Consider the following 19,492-nt stretch of genomic DNA (forward strand, 5'->3'; position numbering starts at 1 on the left):
TGTTTGCCTCATTCTTTACTAGCAAATCATTAATCTGACAGTTCCCCCCCACCCCCACCCCAGACCCCAAGCAAACCTTCCCCCCAGGGCTACCTCCTGAACTGGGGACTCAGAGATGGCCCATTAGTCAGATTAGAGTACTTTTATTCTTTTTGACACAGGTCACTTTTTAGATGTTGTTTCCTTTAGGAAAAGCCTTCTTGGATCTCCCCAGTGGATTGTTGTCTCTATTTAGGGAGTCAGAAGTAAGGAAAGGCAAGAAGACCAAAGCAGGAGAGTTGGCTAGTAACTGAATTCCTGCCAGATTATCTCCTCCATAACTATTCAAATCTCCTATGTAATTCATACAATTTTACATTTTAAATTAAAACCACATTTAAAACTTAACATTTCCTCCAAGAAATCCCCCACTCCTACTGAGCATATTTAAAAAGAAAAACAAATTCCTCAATATATAGCTCCATAGACTGGCAAAAACAAGTTCTCGAATTTAGCTTTGTCCAGAAATGAATGTCTCAATCTGCATCATTTTAAGTTTCCTACCTCAATTGCTGGAGGTTCTTCATCTCCAGGCCTCTCCAATTATGGTTTACATTGATCATAATTCTAAAGTTTTTCAGTGTTATTTTTCTCTAAAAGTTACCAATCAATAGTTCTCCTAGTTTTAGTCATTTCACTTTAATTAATTTATTTACCATAAATTAATTAATTTACCAATTAAATTAATTGGTAAAGGTCTTCCCATTGCCCTTCAAAATGATCCATTTCATCATTTCTTATTACACAATTATCTATTACTCTCATGTATGTTTAGTCATTTCCTAATAGGAGGACATCTTTAAAATTTTGGCTATCACAAAAAAAGAGGTGCTATAAATATTTTTGATATATGCATAGATTGTTTTCTTCTTAGATTTCTCCTAGTTGATCCTACTATACCTCCCTTTTCAGTTCACTGTCTCACTCTCCATAATTGTTCTTTCAAAGCTTTTCACCCCTCCTCAAACTTCCCTTGGCACTCCCATCCTGTACTGTCTTAGATGAAAGCCTTACCTTATATTTTACAGAAAAAAAATTGAGGCCATTTGCTGTGAGCTCCTGCTTCAATTTCTTCCTCATTTCCTATCACTCAGGTGCCTTTTTATCAGTAGATTTGAATGGTAATTTCTTCCTTGCTTCTCCAAATTGGTTGTGATGTCACTGTTCACATCTAAGTTTAATATCCATTTAGAATTTTTCTTGTTATATAATGTAAAATGTTGGTCTGTATGTAACAGTTCTTGGACCCCATTGTCCAATCACAATGCAATTAAGCTTCTTTGTGTTCTTAAACTACTCTGCTAACGGGCCTTTTTTTTTGAGCTGGTAGACTTTTTTAATACTTTATAGACTTGCAATTTGATATCAGTCATTCGTATACTACTTGTATTTCTAGCTGTTCTTTTTTGTGGTGGCAAAGAATTGGAAATTGAGGGGATGCCCATCAGTTGGGGAACGGCTAAACAAATTGTGGCACATGTTGATGATGGAATACTATCGTAATTGATGGTAAGTGAGATTTCAGAAAAAGCTGGAAAGATCTTCAGGAACTGATGCAGAGTGAAATAAGCAGAACTGGGAGAACATTGTACACAATAACAGCAGTATTGGACGATGATTATCTGAGAAAACCTGGCCCCTCTCAGCAATGCAATGATCTGGGACAGTCCTGAAAGACTTATGACAAGGAGTGCTCTCCATCTCCAGAGAAAGAACTGTTGGAGTTGTCTTTCACATCAGGGTATTTTTACTTTTATTTTTGGGTTTTGGTTATGTTTGACTTTGCTCTTACAACAGTGACCAATATGGAAGTGTGTTTTGCATGACAATAAAAAATGAGGAAAAAAGTTTATTTCTCTCTCTGGCTGTGGTTAGCATTTTTCATTGTGAGTCCTTTGAAACTGTTTTGGATCATTATGTTCATTAGTGTAACCAAGTCTTTCACAGTTGATCATTGTTACACTGACATTATTGTGTTCAGTGTTTTCAAGGTTCTATTCACTTCACTTTGCATCAGTTCTTCTAAATCTCCCCAGATTTTTCTATTTCTATCCCCTTCATCATTCCATCATAATCATATACTACAGCCTGTTCGGCCATTACCCAGCTGATGGACATGCCCTCATTTTCCAATTCTTTGCCAATTCCAAATCACAAAAAGAGCTGAATTAAATATTTTTGGACATATATGTCCTTTTCCTTTGATCTCTTCAGGAGGCCTTTCTATTTTTAAATCAGTACAAAATAGTTTTAAAAAGAATAATCACAAATAACATGAAAGACTCCTACCTCTAAAAATTTTAGAATCCCCTCCATCCTTTTTATGAGAGAGTCTATAGTAGAAGGACAAATCCATAAAACTTAAGTCAGGAATATTTGCAAATAAAATACATCTGGTTAAGTATAGCAGCTCAATTAACTGTCTCCTTTTGGTCAGAGTGATTGGACTTTATACCTCAAGTGGGCCCAGCCCAAAACCTTTTTTGAGAAGTATAGAGTTTGTGTTACTGTTGGCAGTGCCACCTGTCTTCCTGGGTGTGACTCCTAGGCCCTGACCTTTAAGAGTAGCTCTTTGGAACAATGTCCAACAAGATGAGGGCTTCCTTTTCAGATGGAGCTCATTGAGGGAAATAGATTCATTGCTCATCTACCTGGGAGAGTTGTACCTGGCTGGGTATCAAGAGTTGGATCACCATACAGTACCTTGGCTGATGGAAGGTTTCTTGTGTTAATTGCTAGGGGCTTTTCTCAGATCTTCATGGTCCTGAAAACCTGGCAACTTAGTTCAGAGTCATCCTTCCATAGAGACCTAACATAAATGCAGCAGAATTGGATGGACTTCCTCTGTATATTGTTTTTCTGAACAATACTCAAGTACCAGTTAAGCTATAGGACACACTCTTGGCTGACTTATGAAAATACCTGTGTCTGTTTGGAAATATATTTGGGCACTTATTCTGCCCCATGTAGATTAGACTCTTTTTACTTTCTCTGCTTTCAAAGTTGTCTTATCTGGTTTCTCAGATGATTTCAAAATAAACCCTGACTGGTAGCTCTCCCTATTCTCTTGCTTGAGGGAGTTTAGCTGTCTTGGAACCAATGCTGTCTCTGTGGACTACCAAAGAGAGGAGACTGGTGGAGTATGGGGAAGCAAAAAAAAAAATGAAAAGGAATGGTTTTGTGGTGAAGTTTGGGCAAATTGTCTATGCAGGTAGAAAATGAACTCAGAAAATTTAAACAAATAGCAAACACAGCCTCAAAGAGGAGGAGACTTCATGGTAGGAGCTAAGGGTACAAGTTGTAATCTTAACTGTACTACAGACTAGAGTCCATTAGCACTTCCAGGACCAGAACTTCTATGCCCCCTGATTTCAGGATACACCTTGATCTTTCTAACTCCAGACTACTTACTAGGAAAGTATCTCTGAGCATAGTTTCTGGGTCAGTCTGCCTTTGTTGTGGCTAGGAGAACAGATGAGAGAGATAAATTCAGGGTGGGGTGAGTAGCTGAAGCTAATAAGAAAAAAAGCCATAAGGCTTGAGTGAGCCCTAGAGGAGAAAGGTGGATTCAAGCTTGCTTAGGACCAAAAAGGGCTTATAAGTAATATTAAAGATAAATCAGGATAGAGCAAATTAATTAGTGCCCTGCGCATGTCCTCCTCCACAACTTCTCCTCAACTACATCAATATAGAAGTAGAATAATATGCTAGAAAAATTACTGAATTTGGAATCTAGATATTATGGCTCTAGTCCAGGGGTTCTTTACCTTTTGGGTTATTGACTCCTCTGGCAGCAGTTTGATAAAACCTAGGGACCTGGGGCAGCTGGGTAGTTCAATGGATAGAGATCCAGCCCTGGAAATGGGAGGTCCTGGGTTCAAATGTGTCCTCAGACACTTCTACCTGTATTACTTACCCTCAATTGCCTAGCCTGTACCACTCTGCTGCCTTGGAACTAATACTTAGTGTTGATTTTAAAACAGAAGGTAAGGATTTTTTTTAAAGGCTATATGTCTCTTAAGAATGCCTGTTTTCCCCAGCTGTGTGACCCTGGGCAAGTCACTTGACCCCCATTGCCCACCCTTACCACTCTTCCACCTAGGAGCCAATGCACAGAAGTTAAGGGTTTTTTTAAAAAAAAGAATGCCCGTTTTAGTCTGCTTATGACATTTAGTTAGCTGTTTGAGGGTATGTTTATCTCTAAGGACTTCAGTTTCCTCATCTGTAAAAATAGGATCTCTTGGGCCTCTCCTCAGTCTTTAGATTTCTAAGATTCTATGATAACTGGTTTTAGGATTACTGAGCCCAGTTCTGTTATCTTTGTCTCATTGTCTTCCAGAATATGTTGTGGCAAATGAGCTTAAGTCATTTATTCAGCAATATTTGTTGAATGTCTCCTACGTGCATGGTCTTGAAATATGACTGCTGCCCATTGTATCCCACTTTATATTTTGTCGCCCTACTCTCTTTTGGGCTCTGACATATTTTATTGCTACTGCCGCCTGTTTACATCCCACCTTACTGCAGAACAACTATCTGTATTTACCATATAGTACAGAAATCCTGATAGGACTAGATTTTCTTATGTTTTATCTGTCAGGTGGTTCCCCTTTCCATATTTTATAAATTGTTAAAATGCCAATAGTACCAAGGGTCAAGGTCAGTCTAGGATTTGTTTTTAGAGTTGATTAGTGCAAAGTTGAATATAACAAGTACAGGATATAACAACTTACTGACTGAGGTATAGACTTTTCAGTGATTTCTAGATAGATCATGAGCATTGACCTCTTTTCAGCAAAAGGCAATGTGATATAACTGGGACTTGATCAGTTTTCCTGTTTGTTGCTTGAAGTGTTGTTTTTTGTTGTGGGGAGAGAGTTTGTCTCTAACTATCTTGCTGTAGGATTTCCACTTTATGATTTTGGTATGTCTTGCTAAATGATAGAAGGCAAGCAGCTCTAGGTTTAGTAATAGAAGTTTGGAGTGGTGACAATTACAAAAACAGAAGAGGAAACAAAGAGAAGAGTACCTTTGATAAAAAGTTGATTTTTGTGATTATAGCCGAATAATTTTAGTAGGCCTATAGGCATATATCTCTGTTGAAATCAGTGAACTACTAGATTATTGCAAGGAATTATGAAGAAAAGGGAAAGACATTGGAGGATCATGCCTGGAGGGAGAGGGGACTGTAAGACCAAAATAAGATTCAACATTAGGGTTTAGGCTCAGCTGAACCCTTTGTGAGGAGGTAACAAGATCACATGATGAGAAGAAATTGGCAGTCTTAACTAGAAGAACTTGTTTTGTGGGGTTTAAAAGTGGTGAATCCATTTGGGAAGTGACCATGCTTAATGAAATGTCCTAGCTATGGTCTTGTGGATCATATGTATTTAGTTATATATTTAGTGGATCATAATGTTAGGTATGGCAGGAAGAAAACTGAGTGGTTTATTCAAGTATTAGAAAAGTCCTATGAAGTCAGGCACATGGGCTTCAAAGGCGACAGAAAGTGAGTCAAAAAGAGCAAGCAAACAAATCAAAAACAGTTCTGAGACTGAGAAGAACAAAGAAAAAGCAAGGGACAAAAGAAAAATGTAGTATCTGAGTAGTTATACAGGCTATGGTAGCTGTATGTGAACCAGGTCCATCCCACTGCCCCTTAGTTGAGCCCCCTCTTAACTTTCATGTTTTGACAAGCCCTGGAAATCAGTGGCTTCCTAGCCTTTCTGGCTTTATCAGATGAATCCTTAGCCCACAGAGTTCCAAAAGCTCCTTCTAGCCTTTGAAAATGGAAAGGTATTTTTGGCCCCCATCCTGCCCTGATCATTCGAGCCCATTTTGCCAACTTTACTTCCCCCTGTCATTTTTCTTGGCTTTGCTCTGGTGTCATTGGGAGGACAGATTGCCTAATGTGGAAATCATGTTTGTATCTTCATTATTTAGAGACCTTGGGGCATAAGGAAGCAAAAACACTTGGTTTTTTCTTCCTGGGAGTCCTTTTCCTTGCCTTAAGTTTCCTGTAGCTAAAGGCCAAGATAACTACTTTGTTCTTGCCATTAAGAAGCCTTCTACCACCAGTGCTATGAATCTTGTTTGAGTAATTTTTATAGTAAAGTCTACATTATCAGCTGGTAGATTTCCATCTCATGTGAATTATTTGTAACAAATTTTAAATTCTTGACAAAACACGTATATAAATTATTGGAAATTTATTTTCCCCTATGGAGGGAATTGTCTGGGACACACTGTTGAATGGCCACTTCCTCTACCACCACAGATAATCATAATACCTCCCAAATCATTCTACTCCTCTCCCTCATATAATTAAATATCCTAAGAAAACATGACATTCTCTCCCCCAAAACATAATTGGGGAAACAGAATTGCTGGGGTAGAAATATACATGTACTTAAAATCATACAGAAATGACTATTCTTTTTTGTATTTTTCCACTTTACTTCTTTTCTTCATTAACATGGGAATCATTTTTGTATTTTTATAATTTGGAGACTTAGGGCACAAGGAACAAAAACACTTGGTTTTATTTTCTTATGAGTTCTTTTCCTTGCTTTAAGATTCCTCATGCCTTAGAATTAGATTAGGAAATTAGATTGAGATTGAGGGAATAGAAAAGAGCCAGGTCTGTGTTACTCTTTTGAATTCAGGGATTCTGAAGATATACTTTTGTTAGTTGGTCTAAGACCAGAAAGATGTGGTGACTCCCCAAAGCCTTCTCCAATGGTTTGTATTACTGTTTCCTTTCCTTGCCCTACTAGAGGATCCTATAAAAGGGGCAGAATTAGCAATGGAGCCCCAGTTTTCCTTTTTAAGGCCTGGCTCCAAAACAAACTTAAGTATAGAATCATAGAATTTCAGAGTTGGAAGGGACCTTAGAAGTCAAATAGAAGTTATCCAATTTCCACTTGAAACTTTACAGTAATAGAGGCAAACTTATCTCCTGGGAAAACGATTTTACTTTTGAATAGCTCTATGAATTTTCCCTTTATGTTCAGCCAGAATCTACATGCCTCTAATCTTTTTGTCCTGGGTCTCATCTTTGTTCGTATATAAATTTGCAAATATTTTTCATAAAACTTATCCTCTAGGTTTCCAAATGTCTTCTTGGTGTCATTTTGAGAAAGTTGGACTTCAGAAGTGTACTTGGGGGAAAAACCATCAAGTAATAGTATTCAGGTGCTATGGCTGTGGTAAAGAAGGATTTGATGGACTGGAACAGCTTCCTTTTTGGAGTCCTAGATAGATTTCAGAAGGTCACCAACAGAGTTAGGACATGTACTTTAGCTTTTTCCATTAAGCCAATATTCAAAAAGACCTTTTTTCCCACCATATCATTATTCTTCATTAGTCTTCAGCCTAGGGGGAGAATAAGCAACCACTGACTATTCTGTCTTCTCTGGCATATATAATGGAGGAACCCCTCACATATTTCCATAGGCAAAACCATTCAATGCACTGTTCCTCTAGCTCCATGTTTCCTTAACTGCTAAGAATAGAGAATTGAGACCCTGTTTTACTTTGCTAACATAGAGGGCTTCAACTAGGGGCTGACTCATCTAAAAGACTGCTAAACAGATGTATGAATTCTTCTGAGGAAATTAAAAGTCCATATTCCCTGCTGTGGTCGGTGAATCAGCCTTAATTGTACTATAAGGTCCCAGTTCCTTTTCTAACCTTTTCTGCCTTACCTTCATACTCAGCTTTTTCCTGGGGGATATGCCCTCCACACTCTCACTCCTAGTCACTGAAGCCTAAATTTGAATCTTAAGTGCCCAGTGGCCATTCTCTGCTGGATCAAGCTGTGACAGGTGTGTTTTATCAGGTTTAACACCATCTTTCTTGTTTCCTTCAGGGATCAATTTAGTAACAATCTTGAGGGGGTTCTACCCTAGTGTCTTTTCACACTCCACACTCAGCTGATGCCCCCAGGCCACAGGCAATGAGGAGCCCTGACTGATCTATTTTGCCACTGAGTCATATTCCTCACAGAGGAATTGTTTTTCCTTTTGGGACCTCTCTTCTGGTATAGTATCTCGTCATTACTACCACCAGCCTCCCTTCAGTCTCCCTGAGTCAGCTTATTTTTAAGTTGGAGAAAATATGCTAGTGTTTCTCTAGACCCTGAATGCTGAGGCCAAGAACAAAAGTCTCTTTTATCCTGTTTTACACTATGAGGATTCCTTGAGAGAGGAACTAGAAAGCTTTTTGAAAAAATTCAAATGCTAGGTATTTTTATCATCCTCATAATTTTGAGAGGCACTCAGAGTCTAGGAATCTTCCTGCTTCCTATAGAAAATTTAGCTGGAAAGTACAATGTTTCTATTTCTTGCTAAGAGCCATTTCCATATCAGGGATATTTAGAACATAAGACATTTCTAGGTCATGCTATGTATTCAGATTGCTTGGTTGATGAGTGGGGGTAGGGAAGAGTTTAAGGATCTTTTTTCCTCCACTAGAAGACCACTTTCTGTACTGTCTTAGCCACTGCCCAGTGCTATTAGCAGGCTTCATTGATGCAGGGCCTGAACCTAATTCCCTATATCCTAGGAACAGTTCTTCTGGCCTTAGGGCAAATGGACCTAGTGAGTTTCTTTGTGACTGTTTTCTCTTAGGAAACTGAAGCAAACAGAGTTAAATGACTTGCCCAGGGTCACACAGCTAATAAATGTCTAAGGCAAGATTTTACCTTAGATATGTGACACTTTAAACCCAGCAAGCACTCTATTGCAACTTTTCTGGCTGCCCCTTGGGACTAAAAGATGCCTAATTAAGGAACAAGTAACCCATGCATTAGATATGCCAATAATTCCACTAGATGGGCAGTTGTCTAGAATCCTTCCAGGCAGAGATATTGGAACAAGATCAGTTCATTAGCCTTGGTTACCAGCTCATAAATAAGTGAAGGTTAGTCAAGGAAGCAGAGAAGGATCACAGAAACATTTGGCAGATAAGAACATACCGAAAACATTACTATTCTAGTGGGTTCCTGGAGAGGATTGGAAAAATAATTTTATCCCAACACAATTAGGGCATTATGTGCCTACTTTATTTGAAAAACCAAGGCAAAATAGAAAAATAGAAGGCTGAAAGGATAAAGAGAGTTCTTGGTCTGCTTTGTCACTGACTCCTTTCCAAGTCCCTATCATTTTTGGTACTTTTCTCCTTTTCCAAATGCCAGACCATTAGAATGACAGTACTTTTTATGAAAGTACTTATGAAAGTTCCCTCTAGGCTTCAGACTCCTTGATGGCTAGGGCCAAGATCAGAGGGTTTGAAATTAGGTGATGATTGCCAAAGCTTCCCTAATTTGCGTGTCTTTTTATTCTTGCAGTCTCATCCCCTTTACCTGTGCAATGCCAGTGATGACGACAACCTGGAACCTGGTTTCATAAGCATTGTCAAGCTGGAGAGCCCAAGGAGAGCCCCTCGTCCTTGCTTGTCATTGGCCAGTAAGGTAAAGTAATGACCTAGAGGGCAAAGAACCCCATAAGCAATGGACTTTGCTCCTCTACTGTTTTTGAGAGGATCATGTGTGCTATATGGCTTCACCCTGTCATCCAGAAATCATTATCTCCCACTAATTCAGTTAGTCACTTTCCCCATGGTTTGTGGCCCAAGCATCAATGCTATTCCTGACTCTTGGCTAGAATTATGAGATGGCAATTCATTGGAAGACTCTTGGAAAGGGTCTTCTGAGAAAGATCTCCTATGGTTTTTTTCTGTAGAACTGTCAAAGATGAGGCATGATTTCACAAACAGAGGTTCCCACCCTCTCCTTTCATAGAACCAACATAATAATAATAATTCACACTTATGTAATACTTTAAGATTTGCAAATTCCTTGCTGGAAGAATGATCACCTCTCAGCATTTTGTTTCCCTTGTTTAAAAATCTGACTCTAATTCTCTCATTTAGAAAACATTTGTATCCTACAGGGCAGTGATTGGCAAACTATGGCCCACAGGCCAGATGCCACCCCATGAAATATTCTATCCAGCCATGTGACATTGTTCCTAATCTGACAAATACAATGAGTAAGATACAATACAATGAAACTTCGAAAGAGTTGCCTTAGAAACAGACTGACAGATGAACATTTCCTTTCCTTTGGCCCCCTCTTTAAAAAGTTTGCCCATCACTTCATAGGGGATACAAAAAAAGATTTAAGACATAGTCCCTGCCTTATAGAAGTTTATAATCTAGCAAATGAAATAATAAAATTATACAGGTAACTAAGACAAATAGTACACAATAAGTAAGTCAAAGGAAGAGATTAATTCCTAATGGGGTTTTTTCCTATCCTTGCCAGTCCAGGGGACTGATGGGTGGCCAGTAGGGTCTACTGTAGGGTCTAGGACTCAGGTTTTTAGTTTTTAGCATCCTTATCAATAGTTTGTAGAGTTAAAACTCAAAGTATATTGTAGAGGAATAACTGAGGCCAAGAAATATGATACCTTGTGACATAAGTGACAGAGTAGTTGGCAGAACCATGGCTTGGTAAAAGAGAAATATCATTTTGGTAGAGTGCTAGGAACTACTGGTCTGCTTACTTTTCCCATACAGAAAAACAGAGTGAATGCAGTCTTTTTCCTGACATTTTTAGGAATGCAGAAGGAATTTTCCACTTTTGCATTTGCAGAAGTAGAGAAGCAAAGGAACTGGCTCAGCAGCTCTGAAACAGGTTCAGGGCTGTTCTTTGGTCTGGTCCCTTAGTATTTCTAGGGGGTGCTAAGCAACCTTCTTTGCCACCCGTGGCTCCTTCTTGTACTTTTCCTAGAGAGGCTGTCTCTAAAACTAGTCCCAAGGACTTGCCTATGAACCTATATTTTAATTTTTTAACTCCCATTCCCATAAAAGTTCCTTAGAGGATTTATCCTTTCACTTCCTACTCTCTCTCTACTTCTAGCTCTCTGAGGAGACTTTTTATGATTTCATTATAACACTAGTTCCCTCCAGAAGAAACCAAGGAGATTATTTGAGCTTCTAGGAGGATGTGGGAATTGATGGCTTTGTGTTTCCACAAATGCCAGTCACTTGCTGCCATCTGTCACCAAATCTGGCATTTTTCCTCAAACCTGGGCCAGGAGAATCCACTACCTGAAAGTCCTGTTTGTTTTTGCCTATTGGCAAACATCCTAGGCTCTTTGATCACTTTTTACTACTTTGTAATTATGGGCTGTAATGGGCTGGGACGTTTGAACGTTGCAATAATTACTTTCCACTGTTCCTTACCCCAACCCTTCAAAGAGAAGGGTGGAGATAGTAAGGAAATCTTCAGAAGACTTTGCCTTTTGCCTGGTGCTGTTTTATCCCAGTACCCTCATCTACTATCTAGTCTATAGTCTAGATGGAATCTCACTTTTATCTTTCCTACATGAGACCTAATTCATTTCTTTTTTCTCAGTGGTGAGACTAGAGTGAAGGTGAAGATGATAGTAAATGCAGGACCCAGGAATCCTGTTTCCTAGACCTATAAGATGACTCCTGACCTGTTTATTCTTGGGTGGTTAAAAGGAAGATAGAATCCGAATCATTTGCCCTGGGGACATAGTGTTCCTAATGGAATTTACCATTTTTTTCTCCTTAATGCTTATTCTTAGCCAAGCTGAGCCACTCCAGCTACCCCATTCTTCCATCTCTTAAGTCTGATTAGACCCTTGGATTGATTTAAACTCAATTTTGGAGTCATAGGAATATCTAAGGAATCTTCCTTCCTCTGAGGGTTTTGAAAACTGGAGATTGTCCTGCTTGCCAGGACAGCTTTGTGCCTGGAGGTAGTTGACTGACCTAAATTTTGACCTCTTTGCACGCTTATTCTAGCAATCTATGACTTTCTAGGCAATTGACTTTCTGAACCTATCTTGGGCCTTGGATAAGCCAAATCCTGCCTTGGGAAGAATGGGTAAATGAGATTGAGGAGATGCCCTCTCCCTCGACATTTGAGGGTATTGCCTTGGTATCTCCTTCCCCTTCCCCCAGGCTCCTTTGCCCAGAGGCTGCTGGCACTAAGGGGCCCCCCTCAGGGGAGAGGGAAGCCTGGTAGAGCCTGCCTTGCTAGAGACCTGCCCTGACAGGCTCTTCCTGGGACATAGAGATCAAAGAACTGGAAGAAAAAAAAAGTGTAAGTAAATTCCAGCCCCACACTCTTCTCCTCTTCCTGCAACCACCTCATACATTTAGGTTAACTCCTTCCCTGCTGCTGAGGAAGCCCCAGACCATAGCAGGCAACTTCAGGTAGTAGTGCATCTGATCTGGGGATCCATGGAACTAATGTTATCATTGAGATAAAAATCATTTGCCCTAGATTATAAATTGGCCAGTGGCGAGTTGGAAACTATTAAATTCACCTTGGCAACCCTCTAGATACTCTCCAACCAGAAAATAAAATCTTCCATATACAACCTGCTTACTTGCATTTTCCTTTCTCTTCCCTGTGTGTCTTTTTTATCTCTATATATGTGCTTAGGGAAAAATGAGTTTCTTTTTACCTTTATCTCTGCCTTTGTTTGGGTAGAAATGGCCTCTCATGTCCTGTTTTCCCCCCTTCCCCCCACTTTCCATCAGGCAGGGGTTAGGGAATAGAACTAAGAATGTGGACTCCTTTAAGTTATTTTGAACTGAAGCCAAGGAAAGAGCTGGCAGGCCTGGCAGGGTTCCAAGGCCAACCAGTGTATGTGTAAGGGAGACAGGTGAATATGTGGAAGAGAAGAGACTTTTAAGGTGGACTTTTGTAGGGCTATGAGGAAAGAGTCATTAGCAAGGTAATAAATGTTCCAGGTTCTACTTGAAGTAACACTTGAAGAATCGGGCCCTGTGCTCTACTCTTTTTTTTTTTTTTTTAAACCCTTGTACTTCGGTGCATTGTCTCATAGGTGGAAGAGTGGTAAGGGTGGGCAATGGGGGTCAAGTGACTTGCCCAGGGTCACACAGCTGGGAAGTGGCTGAGGCCGGGTTTGAACCTAGGACCTCCTGTCTCTAGGCCTGACTCTCAATCCACTGAGCTACCCAGCTGCCCCCCCTGTGCTCTACTCTTAAAGAAAGATTGGCCTCTCCTTCTCCTTCCTTACCTCTGGGAAAGAAAGAGGAATGGATGTGTTACTTGTGCTCTAGGGACTTGTACCAAGAGTACCTTTCTCTTCACCTTTGAGGAATGTATGTAAAGAGGGAGCATTGTTGCTATGGATCCTAGAGATGTGTGTGTATTAAAAAATGTGACAGGCTGTTATGAATGTGTAGATGTGGTATATGCATAAGAAGTATCTATCAGCAGGAACGATTGAAAGAGTAAGGCTAGCATACAGTCAGTCAATAAACTATGTGCCTGGCATTGTACTAAGTGCTAGGAAAACAAAAAGAAGCACAAGATGGCCCTTGTCCTCAAGGACCCCAGCCCAATGGGGGAGACAATATACAAAACACTATGGACAAAAGCAAGCTATATACAAGAGAAATAGGAATTGACAGAGAAAGCGCTGAAATTAATGATGTGGAAGGCAGGATTTTAGTTGGGACATATTGAAGCCAGAGAGGTTAATGGGCAGCATGGTGGTACAGTGACAGAAGACCAGTCTTGGAGTCATCTTCCTGAGTTACTAGATGACCTCAGACACTTACTAGCTATGTGATCCCTGTTGGCTTTGTATATAAAAACTCTGTTTCTGCATCTATAAAATGACCAGGAGGAAGAAATGGCAAGATACTCCTGTATCTTTGCCAAGAAAACTTCAAATAGAGTTACAAGAGTTAGAAACAACTGAAAATGACTGAACAACAACAAAAACAGGGAGATTAATAGTCTGATAAGAAAGGGACATTATTTCAGGGATGAGAGATAGCCAGAGAAAATGCAAAATACAAATAGGAAACTCCTTTTGGAGTTTCTGACTTTATTACCTGTGTCTCTTTCAGGCCCGGATGGCAGGCGAGAGAGGAGCAAATGCTGTCCTTTTTGATATCACTGAGGATCGTGCAGCTGCTGAGCAGGTACTTGGAAGCTTTTAGGGAGGAGGGAGGAGAAATAGACACATGACCTTTGGAGGGCCTGGAGAAGAGGAATTAGGGACCACATGTAGGCAAGACCCCAGGGCATCAGGGACCCTTAACTTTCGAGGCTTGAGGAGAGGTCTCTAGATGATTTAATCATGCTTTATCTTATTCAGCTTCAGCAGCCTCTGGGATTGAGGTGGCCAGTGGTGTTGATCTGGGACAAAGATGCTGAGAAGTTGATGGAGTTTGTGTACAAGAACCAAAAGGCCCATGTACGAATTGAGCTGAAGGAGCCTCCAGCTTGGGTGAGAGTTCCCTGCTCCTGCCTTCTTCTAATTCTTAGCTCTAGGAAGGGAAGAGGAACAGATGAGCTCCTCGGACTCTCCCAGATTGTTATTTCATGTTGTTCTTTGAGGTGTAGCAGGAGCATGTGTGTATGGAGAGGGTGGGGCTATTTTGGGTCCTTCTTGAATATTATCCCTGATTTGACCTTTTGTGTTGATCACAAAGATAACAGGATAGAGCAAGAGCACCAGCCTGACAGTCAGGAACCCCAGGTTCTTGGCTGTTCTCTGCTGCTGGTTCCTTGTTTGACATTGAGCAAATCAGTTTACTTCTTTGGGCCTTCATTTTCTCCAGTATAAATGAAGACAACTATCTTATTAGTAAAGTTGCTTCCAACTCCAGGATTTTATCCTTGGAAGCAGTTGAAGCCACAAAGAGATTAAGTAACTTGTTCAAGGTCATACAATTAATTTCAGAGCTAGGAATAGAATCTAGGGCTCTTGATTTGTAGGAGTATTTTTTTTTTTTTGGTCATACTTTAACACAACTCAACTAGGATTCCATTCCATTTGTACTTCACTGTGACTTTTGCAAAGGATTCTTTTCCTTATTCTTCAAAGCTGAATAGTTTCTACTTAGGTGAATATGTAAATAATCCCTTTGGAAGTATCCTTGGGAAGGGAGATCCAGTGGTGAAAATAGATGGTGGTCACCTTTTTGGGTCCCCAGATTTCATCTGTGTATAACCCGGATCACACTTCTGTCTCTTACATAGCCAGATTATGATGTGTGGATTCTCCTTACTGTGGTGGGTACGATTTTTGTGGTCATCCTTGCTTCTGTACTACGGATCAGATGCCGCCCTCGCCATAGGCCGGTGAGATTTGTGGGCTCACCTTTGGGGGTAATGGGGAGTAACAAAGGGAGAATGTATAATATGTTCAGTTCAGCTTCAACTATTTCTGCTGTCTATCATCCAAGTCCTCATGTTCTCTTTTATTGATCCCCTGTAGTGAAGTGAGGCTTTGCTATATGGAGTATGAATCTTTGTGGTAGAGAGGAAGAGAGAAAGAGGGATTTTAAAAGGGTAACTGCTAGGTGAATTAATCATGGTCTAGGCTTTGCTTTAGGGGCTCTTGTGGGGAAAAAGACATTAGGTCCTGGGGGCTAAGGGTACCAGATATGTACGAGGATCCTGGGGCTGAGATAGCAGCTAATATTTATCATTCTTAAACTTATCTCTCTCTTCCCAGGAACCTCTGCAACAACGAACAGCTTGGGCCATCAGCCAGTTGGCCACTCGAAGGTACAGGAGCAATTGCAGACGAGTTCAATCCCAGTGGTCTGACTCTGGGAGCAGCTGCAGCTCTGCGCCCATCTGTGCAATCTGCCTAGAAGAGTTTACAGATGGGCAGGTAAGGAAGAGTCTCCTGCTTTCCCAACTTGACCTCAGGGAGGAAGGACTAGAGCTTAAGGGGATCCTGTTATAGGGAAAGCCCTTTATATGATGCATTGTTGGGGTTACTTTAGCTTCCTCTTCTCTTGCTTCCCTTCTCCAAGGGGTGGAAGTTGGGGAGGAAACCCCAGGGTTTTGAGTGTCTATTTCTTTCTTTTTCTGTGAGTCAGGAGGAAGAAACAGCAAGGGATAGGAAGGAGAGATGTTGGGTTCTTTATATTTTTGTGGCTCTATTATCCTCCTGGGTCTTGACTCTTTGGAATCTCTCATTCCATCCAGGAGCTACGGGTTATTTCCTGCCGCCATGAATTCCATAGAAGCTGTGTGGATCCTTGGCTGCATCAGCACCAGACCTGCCCACTCTGCATGTTCAACATTATAGGTAGGAGATTCAAGCTAAGAACTTCCCTAGAGAATAGGCTTTTGACATTGGCTTCCCTTTGGGGAAGATTGACAGGACTTAGATCCAAGAGGAAAAGTGATTCAGTCATAGATGAAAGATGGTGGTAGGCTTGATGACTGGATGGGTTTCCCAAGGGAGAGACCAAGTTGGAGAAGAAGAGACAGAATGTGTGTGGAGGTAAGGGAAGGGTTGGGGTCCTTGTTCCTCATAACTATCAAATGAAGAATGCCAAATCTAGAAATTCTTCTCTTTTTCTAGAGGGAACTCCATTTCTCCAGTCCTCAGGACCCTCACGTCCATATCAAGAACCTGGCAGAAGGCTCCATCTCATTCGCCAGCATCCTGGTCACGCCCACTATCATCTCCCTGAAGCTTATTTGCAGGGCACTTTACAGACTCCAGTAGCCCAACCCTCTCAACCTGGTCCCTTCTTATCCTCCATACAACATGGCTCTTGGCATCACCGCCCATCTAGAACCTTGCATCTTGGACATGCATGCACTCGGCCTCGCCCAGGAGCTCCTCATAATCCCCATACTGCTTCCTGGAGGCTGGGCCGCCTCAGAACCTGTTCCATGCAGCACCCATCGACTTGCTCAAACTCTCCACGACGGTCAAGGCCACATGACAGCAGTGGATCAGGGGAGAGCTATCGTACAGAGCGAAGTGGCTACCTGGCAGATGGACCAGCCAGTGACTCCAGCTCTGGGCCCTGCCATGGGTCTTCCAGTGATTCAGTGGTCAATTGCACAGACATTAGCCTTCAGGGCATCCATGGCAGCAGCTCTACCTTCCGAAGTTCCCTTAGTGATTTTGACCCCTTAGTATACTGTAGCCCTGAAAGTGAGACCCGGGAGGAGGTACAACTCAGTATAGGTTATCGGCCCCGATCTCTGGACTCTGTGGTACCAAAAACAGATGCTCATGTGTCAAGCCATATCCACTACCATAAACACCGGCACCATCATTACAACAAGCGCTTCCAGTGGCATGGCAGAAAAGCTAGACCAGAAACTGGACTATCTCAGCTCAGGCTCACAGCTTCCCAGACAGAACCCCAATCAGAGCCCCCACCTCTTGTCCAAAAGACCCCCAAATCTATCTCCTCATCCCCATCTATACAGGTCTCTTATCCAAGGCCTCGTGCTCTCACAGAGTCACACTGTGGCTCTGAAGAAAACTCTGGTCCCAGCCCTGCTTGCCTCTCTAGCCCTTTAGGATTACAGAGACCTGTTGTCTTGACACGTCACCCACAGAGGAAACGGAGGGGGCTCCCAGAACCTATCTCAGCCTCCCAACCCCAAGATGTGCGTGTGATCTCTAGCTGCCAAGCCTGTCCCAATCATGATCCTAGCTTAACATATCCCTGGCCTCGGGAGACCCACCCATTGATCCCTGGACCTCTGGGCCTGGATTCAAGGCTGCTACCAGATGCTACAGGACCCTGTTATTCAAGCTCACAGCCTGTGTGGCTGTGTCTTACACACTGTCATCCATTGAGTCATTGTCCACCTGAGGAGAGACCCACTGAATGGAGTCCTGGTGTTCTAGAGGACAGGACATGCCCTTATCCACATTGCCAGGTGCCAACAGCCCAACCTGGTAAGTTTCCTGGTGAGATTGTATGGTAGGAAAGGGAAGAAAAGTAGAAGGAATAGGAATGTGGGACTGAAGATGAAATCTGTCAATAAAAGCAAGGCACACTGCTTAGTACTGGAACTGCAAAAATTGTAAAAAAGAAGCTGACTTTATTTGAGAAGAGATGAGATTAGGGAAGGGGCAGCTAGATGGCCCAGTGGAGAGAATGCCAGCCCTGAAGTTAGGAAGATCCATCACTAGCTGTGTGAACCTGGCAAATGACTTAAATTGTTTGCCTCAGTCTCCTTAACTGTAAAATGAGTTGGAGAAGGAATTGGCAAACCTCTCCAGTATCTTTGCCAAGAAAATTCAAAATGAGGTCACAGAATTAGATAGGACCAAACAATATATTTTTAATATTTCAGAGGAGATAGCATGTACCCATATACCTCTACAGAATAATAATAATCCATAATTTAGGGGAGATAACATGTACCTATATATACATACAGAATAATAATTATCCATAAACATTTGTCAGATGTTGCCTTTGTGCCAAGTCCTGTGGGAAACACAAGGTTCTTGCTCTGAAGAAACTTATAGGAAAGATAATACCATTTATCAAAATAATGTTAGCACAAGGCAGTATATATGATAGTCCCATATGAGAATTAGAGACATACTTTATGATAAATATAAGATCAAGGGTAATATACCATAATCCAAACTAAGAGTATTTCCCAAGGCTCTGTTTTGGTCCTCTCCCTCTCCCCCTTCTAATTCCCCTTTCTTATGCTCTTTATGTCCTTATCAGCTGCCATGGATTTAATTACTATCTTTATATTGACTTACAAAATGATTTATCTAGTCATGAGCCTCAGTCCCATGTTACCAGTTGCCCAGTAGATATTTCAAACTGGATATCCCAGAGACATCTCAGATGCAACATGCCTAAAATAACTTTTCTTTCCAAAACCACTCCTCTTCCAGATTAACCTAATTCTGTTGAAGGCATCACTGTTTGTCGGGCCTTCTAGGTTTGTAACCTTGACGTTATTCTCTCATTTCATTCTCCTTCACATCCAATCTGTTTCCAGATCTTAAGTACTTCTATGATATTTCTCATATCAGCCCCTGCTCTTTACTCTTACAGCTGCCAGGATTATTTTAACAGCCTCCTAATCTAAAGCTTGACCATTTTACTCCCCTACTTAATAATTCAAGAAGCTCCCTGTTGCTTCTGAGGTAAAATATAAATGCCTCCAATTTATATTATATAACAGCCTGGTTTCAGCCTATCTTTCTAGCCTCAGACATTATTCCCTGATCTAACCAAACTGGTTCCTACTCTGTTTCTTACCTAAAACATCACATCTCCCTTCCTTTTCCCTAGCTCTCCCTGTTTTGCCTGGAATCCACTCCTTCCTTAGGTCTGCCTCAGAATCCCTTTTTCTAAGATGGTGTTCAAGCACTATTTTCAACTGAATGAAGCCTTATCTCCATTTGCTAGTGCCTTCTAAACTATTTTGCACTTATTTTATTCCCTTTATACTTAACCTATATATACATATTTATGCATCTGTTATCTTATATCCTGTTAGAATGAAAATTGGACTCATTTCATTCTTTGTTTTCATACCACCAGCACAGTCCTTGCACACGTATGGTATAGGGACTTAATAAATGCTTGTTAATTGATTGAGCACAATATCACCCCTGCTCTATAA

General features: G+C 41.1%; 1 protein-coding gene across 1 annotated transcript in view; it reads left to right on the forward strand.

Moving 5' to 3' along the window:
• The window catches only part of RNF43 (ring finger protein 43), a 100,439-nt gene that overhangs the window by 78,736 nt on the left and 2,211 nt on the right, over window positions 1-19,492 (forward strand). Inside the window, exons 2-8 of the mRNA XM_044671726.1 lie at window positions 9,389-9,511; window positions 13,966-14,040; window positions 14,217-14,348; window positions 15,104-15,205; window positions 15,582-15,743; window positions 16,064-16,166; window positions 16,446-17,789. Of these exons, the coding sequence (XP_044527661.1) occupies window positions 9,389-9,511; window positions 13,966-14,040; window positions 14,217-14,348; window positions 15,104-15,205; window positions 15,582-15,743; window positions 16,064-16,166; window positions 16,446-17,789 (2,041 nt within the window). The remainder of the gene's footprint in view (window positions 1-9,388; window positions 9,512-13,965; window positions 14,041-14,216; window positions 14,349-15,103; window positions 15,206-15,581; window positions 15,744-16,063; window positions 16,167-16,445; window positions 17,790-19,492) is intronic.

This window comes from Gracilinanus agilis, chromosome 4 (assembly GCF_016433145.1).
Source record: "Gracilinanus agilis isolate LMUSP501 chromosome 4, AgileGrace, whole genome shotgun sequence".
NCBI classification, from domain to species: domain Eukaryota; kingdom Metazoa; phylum Chordata; class Mammalia; order Didelphimorphia; family Didelphidae; genus Gracilinanus; species Gracilinanus agilis.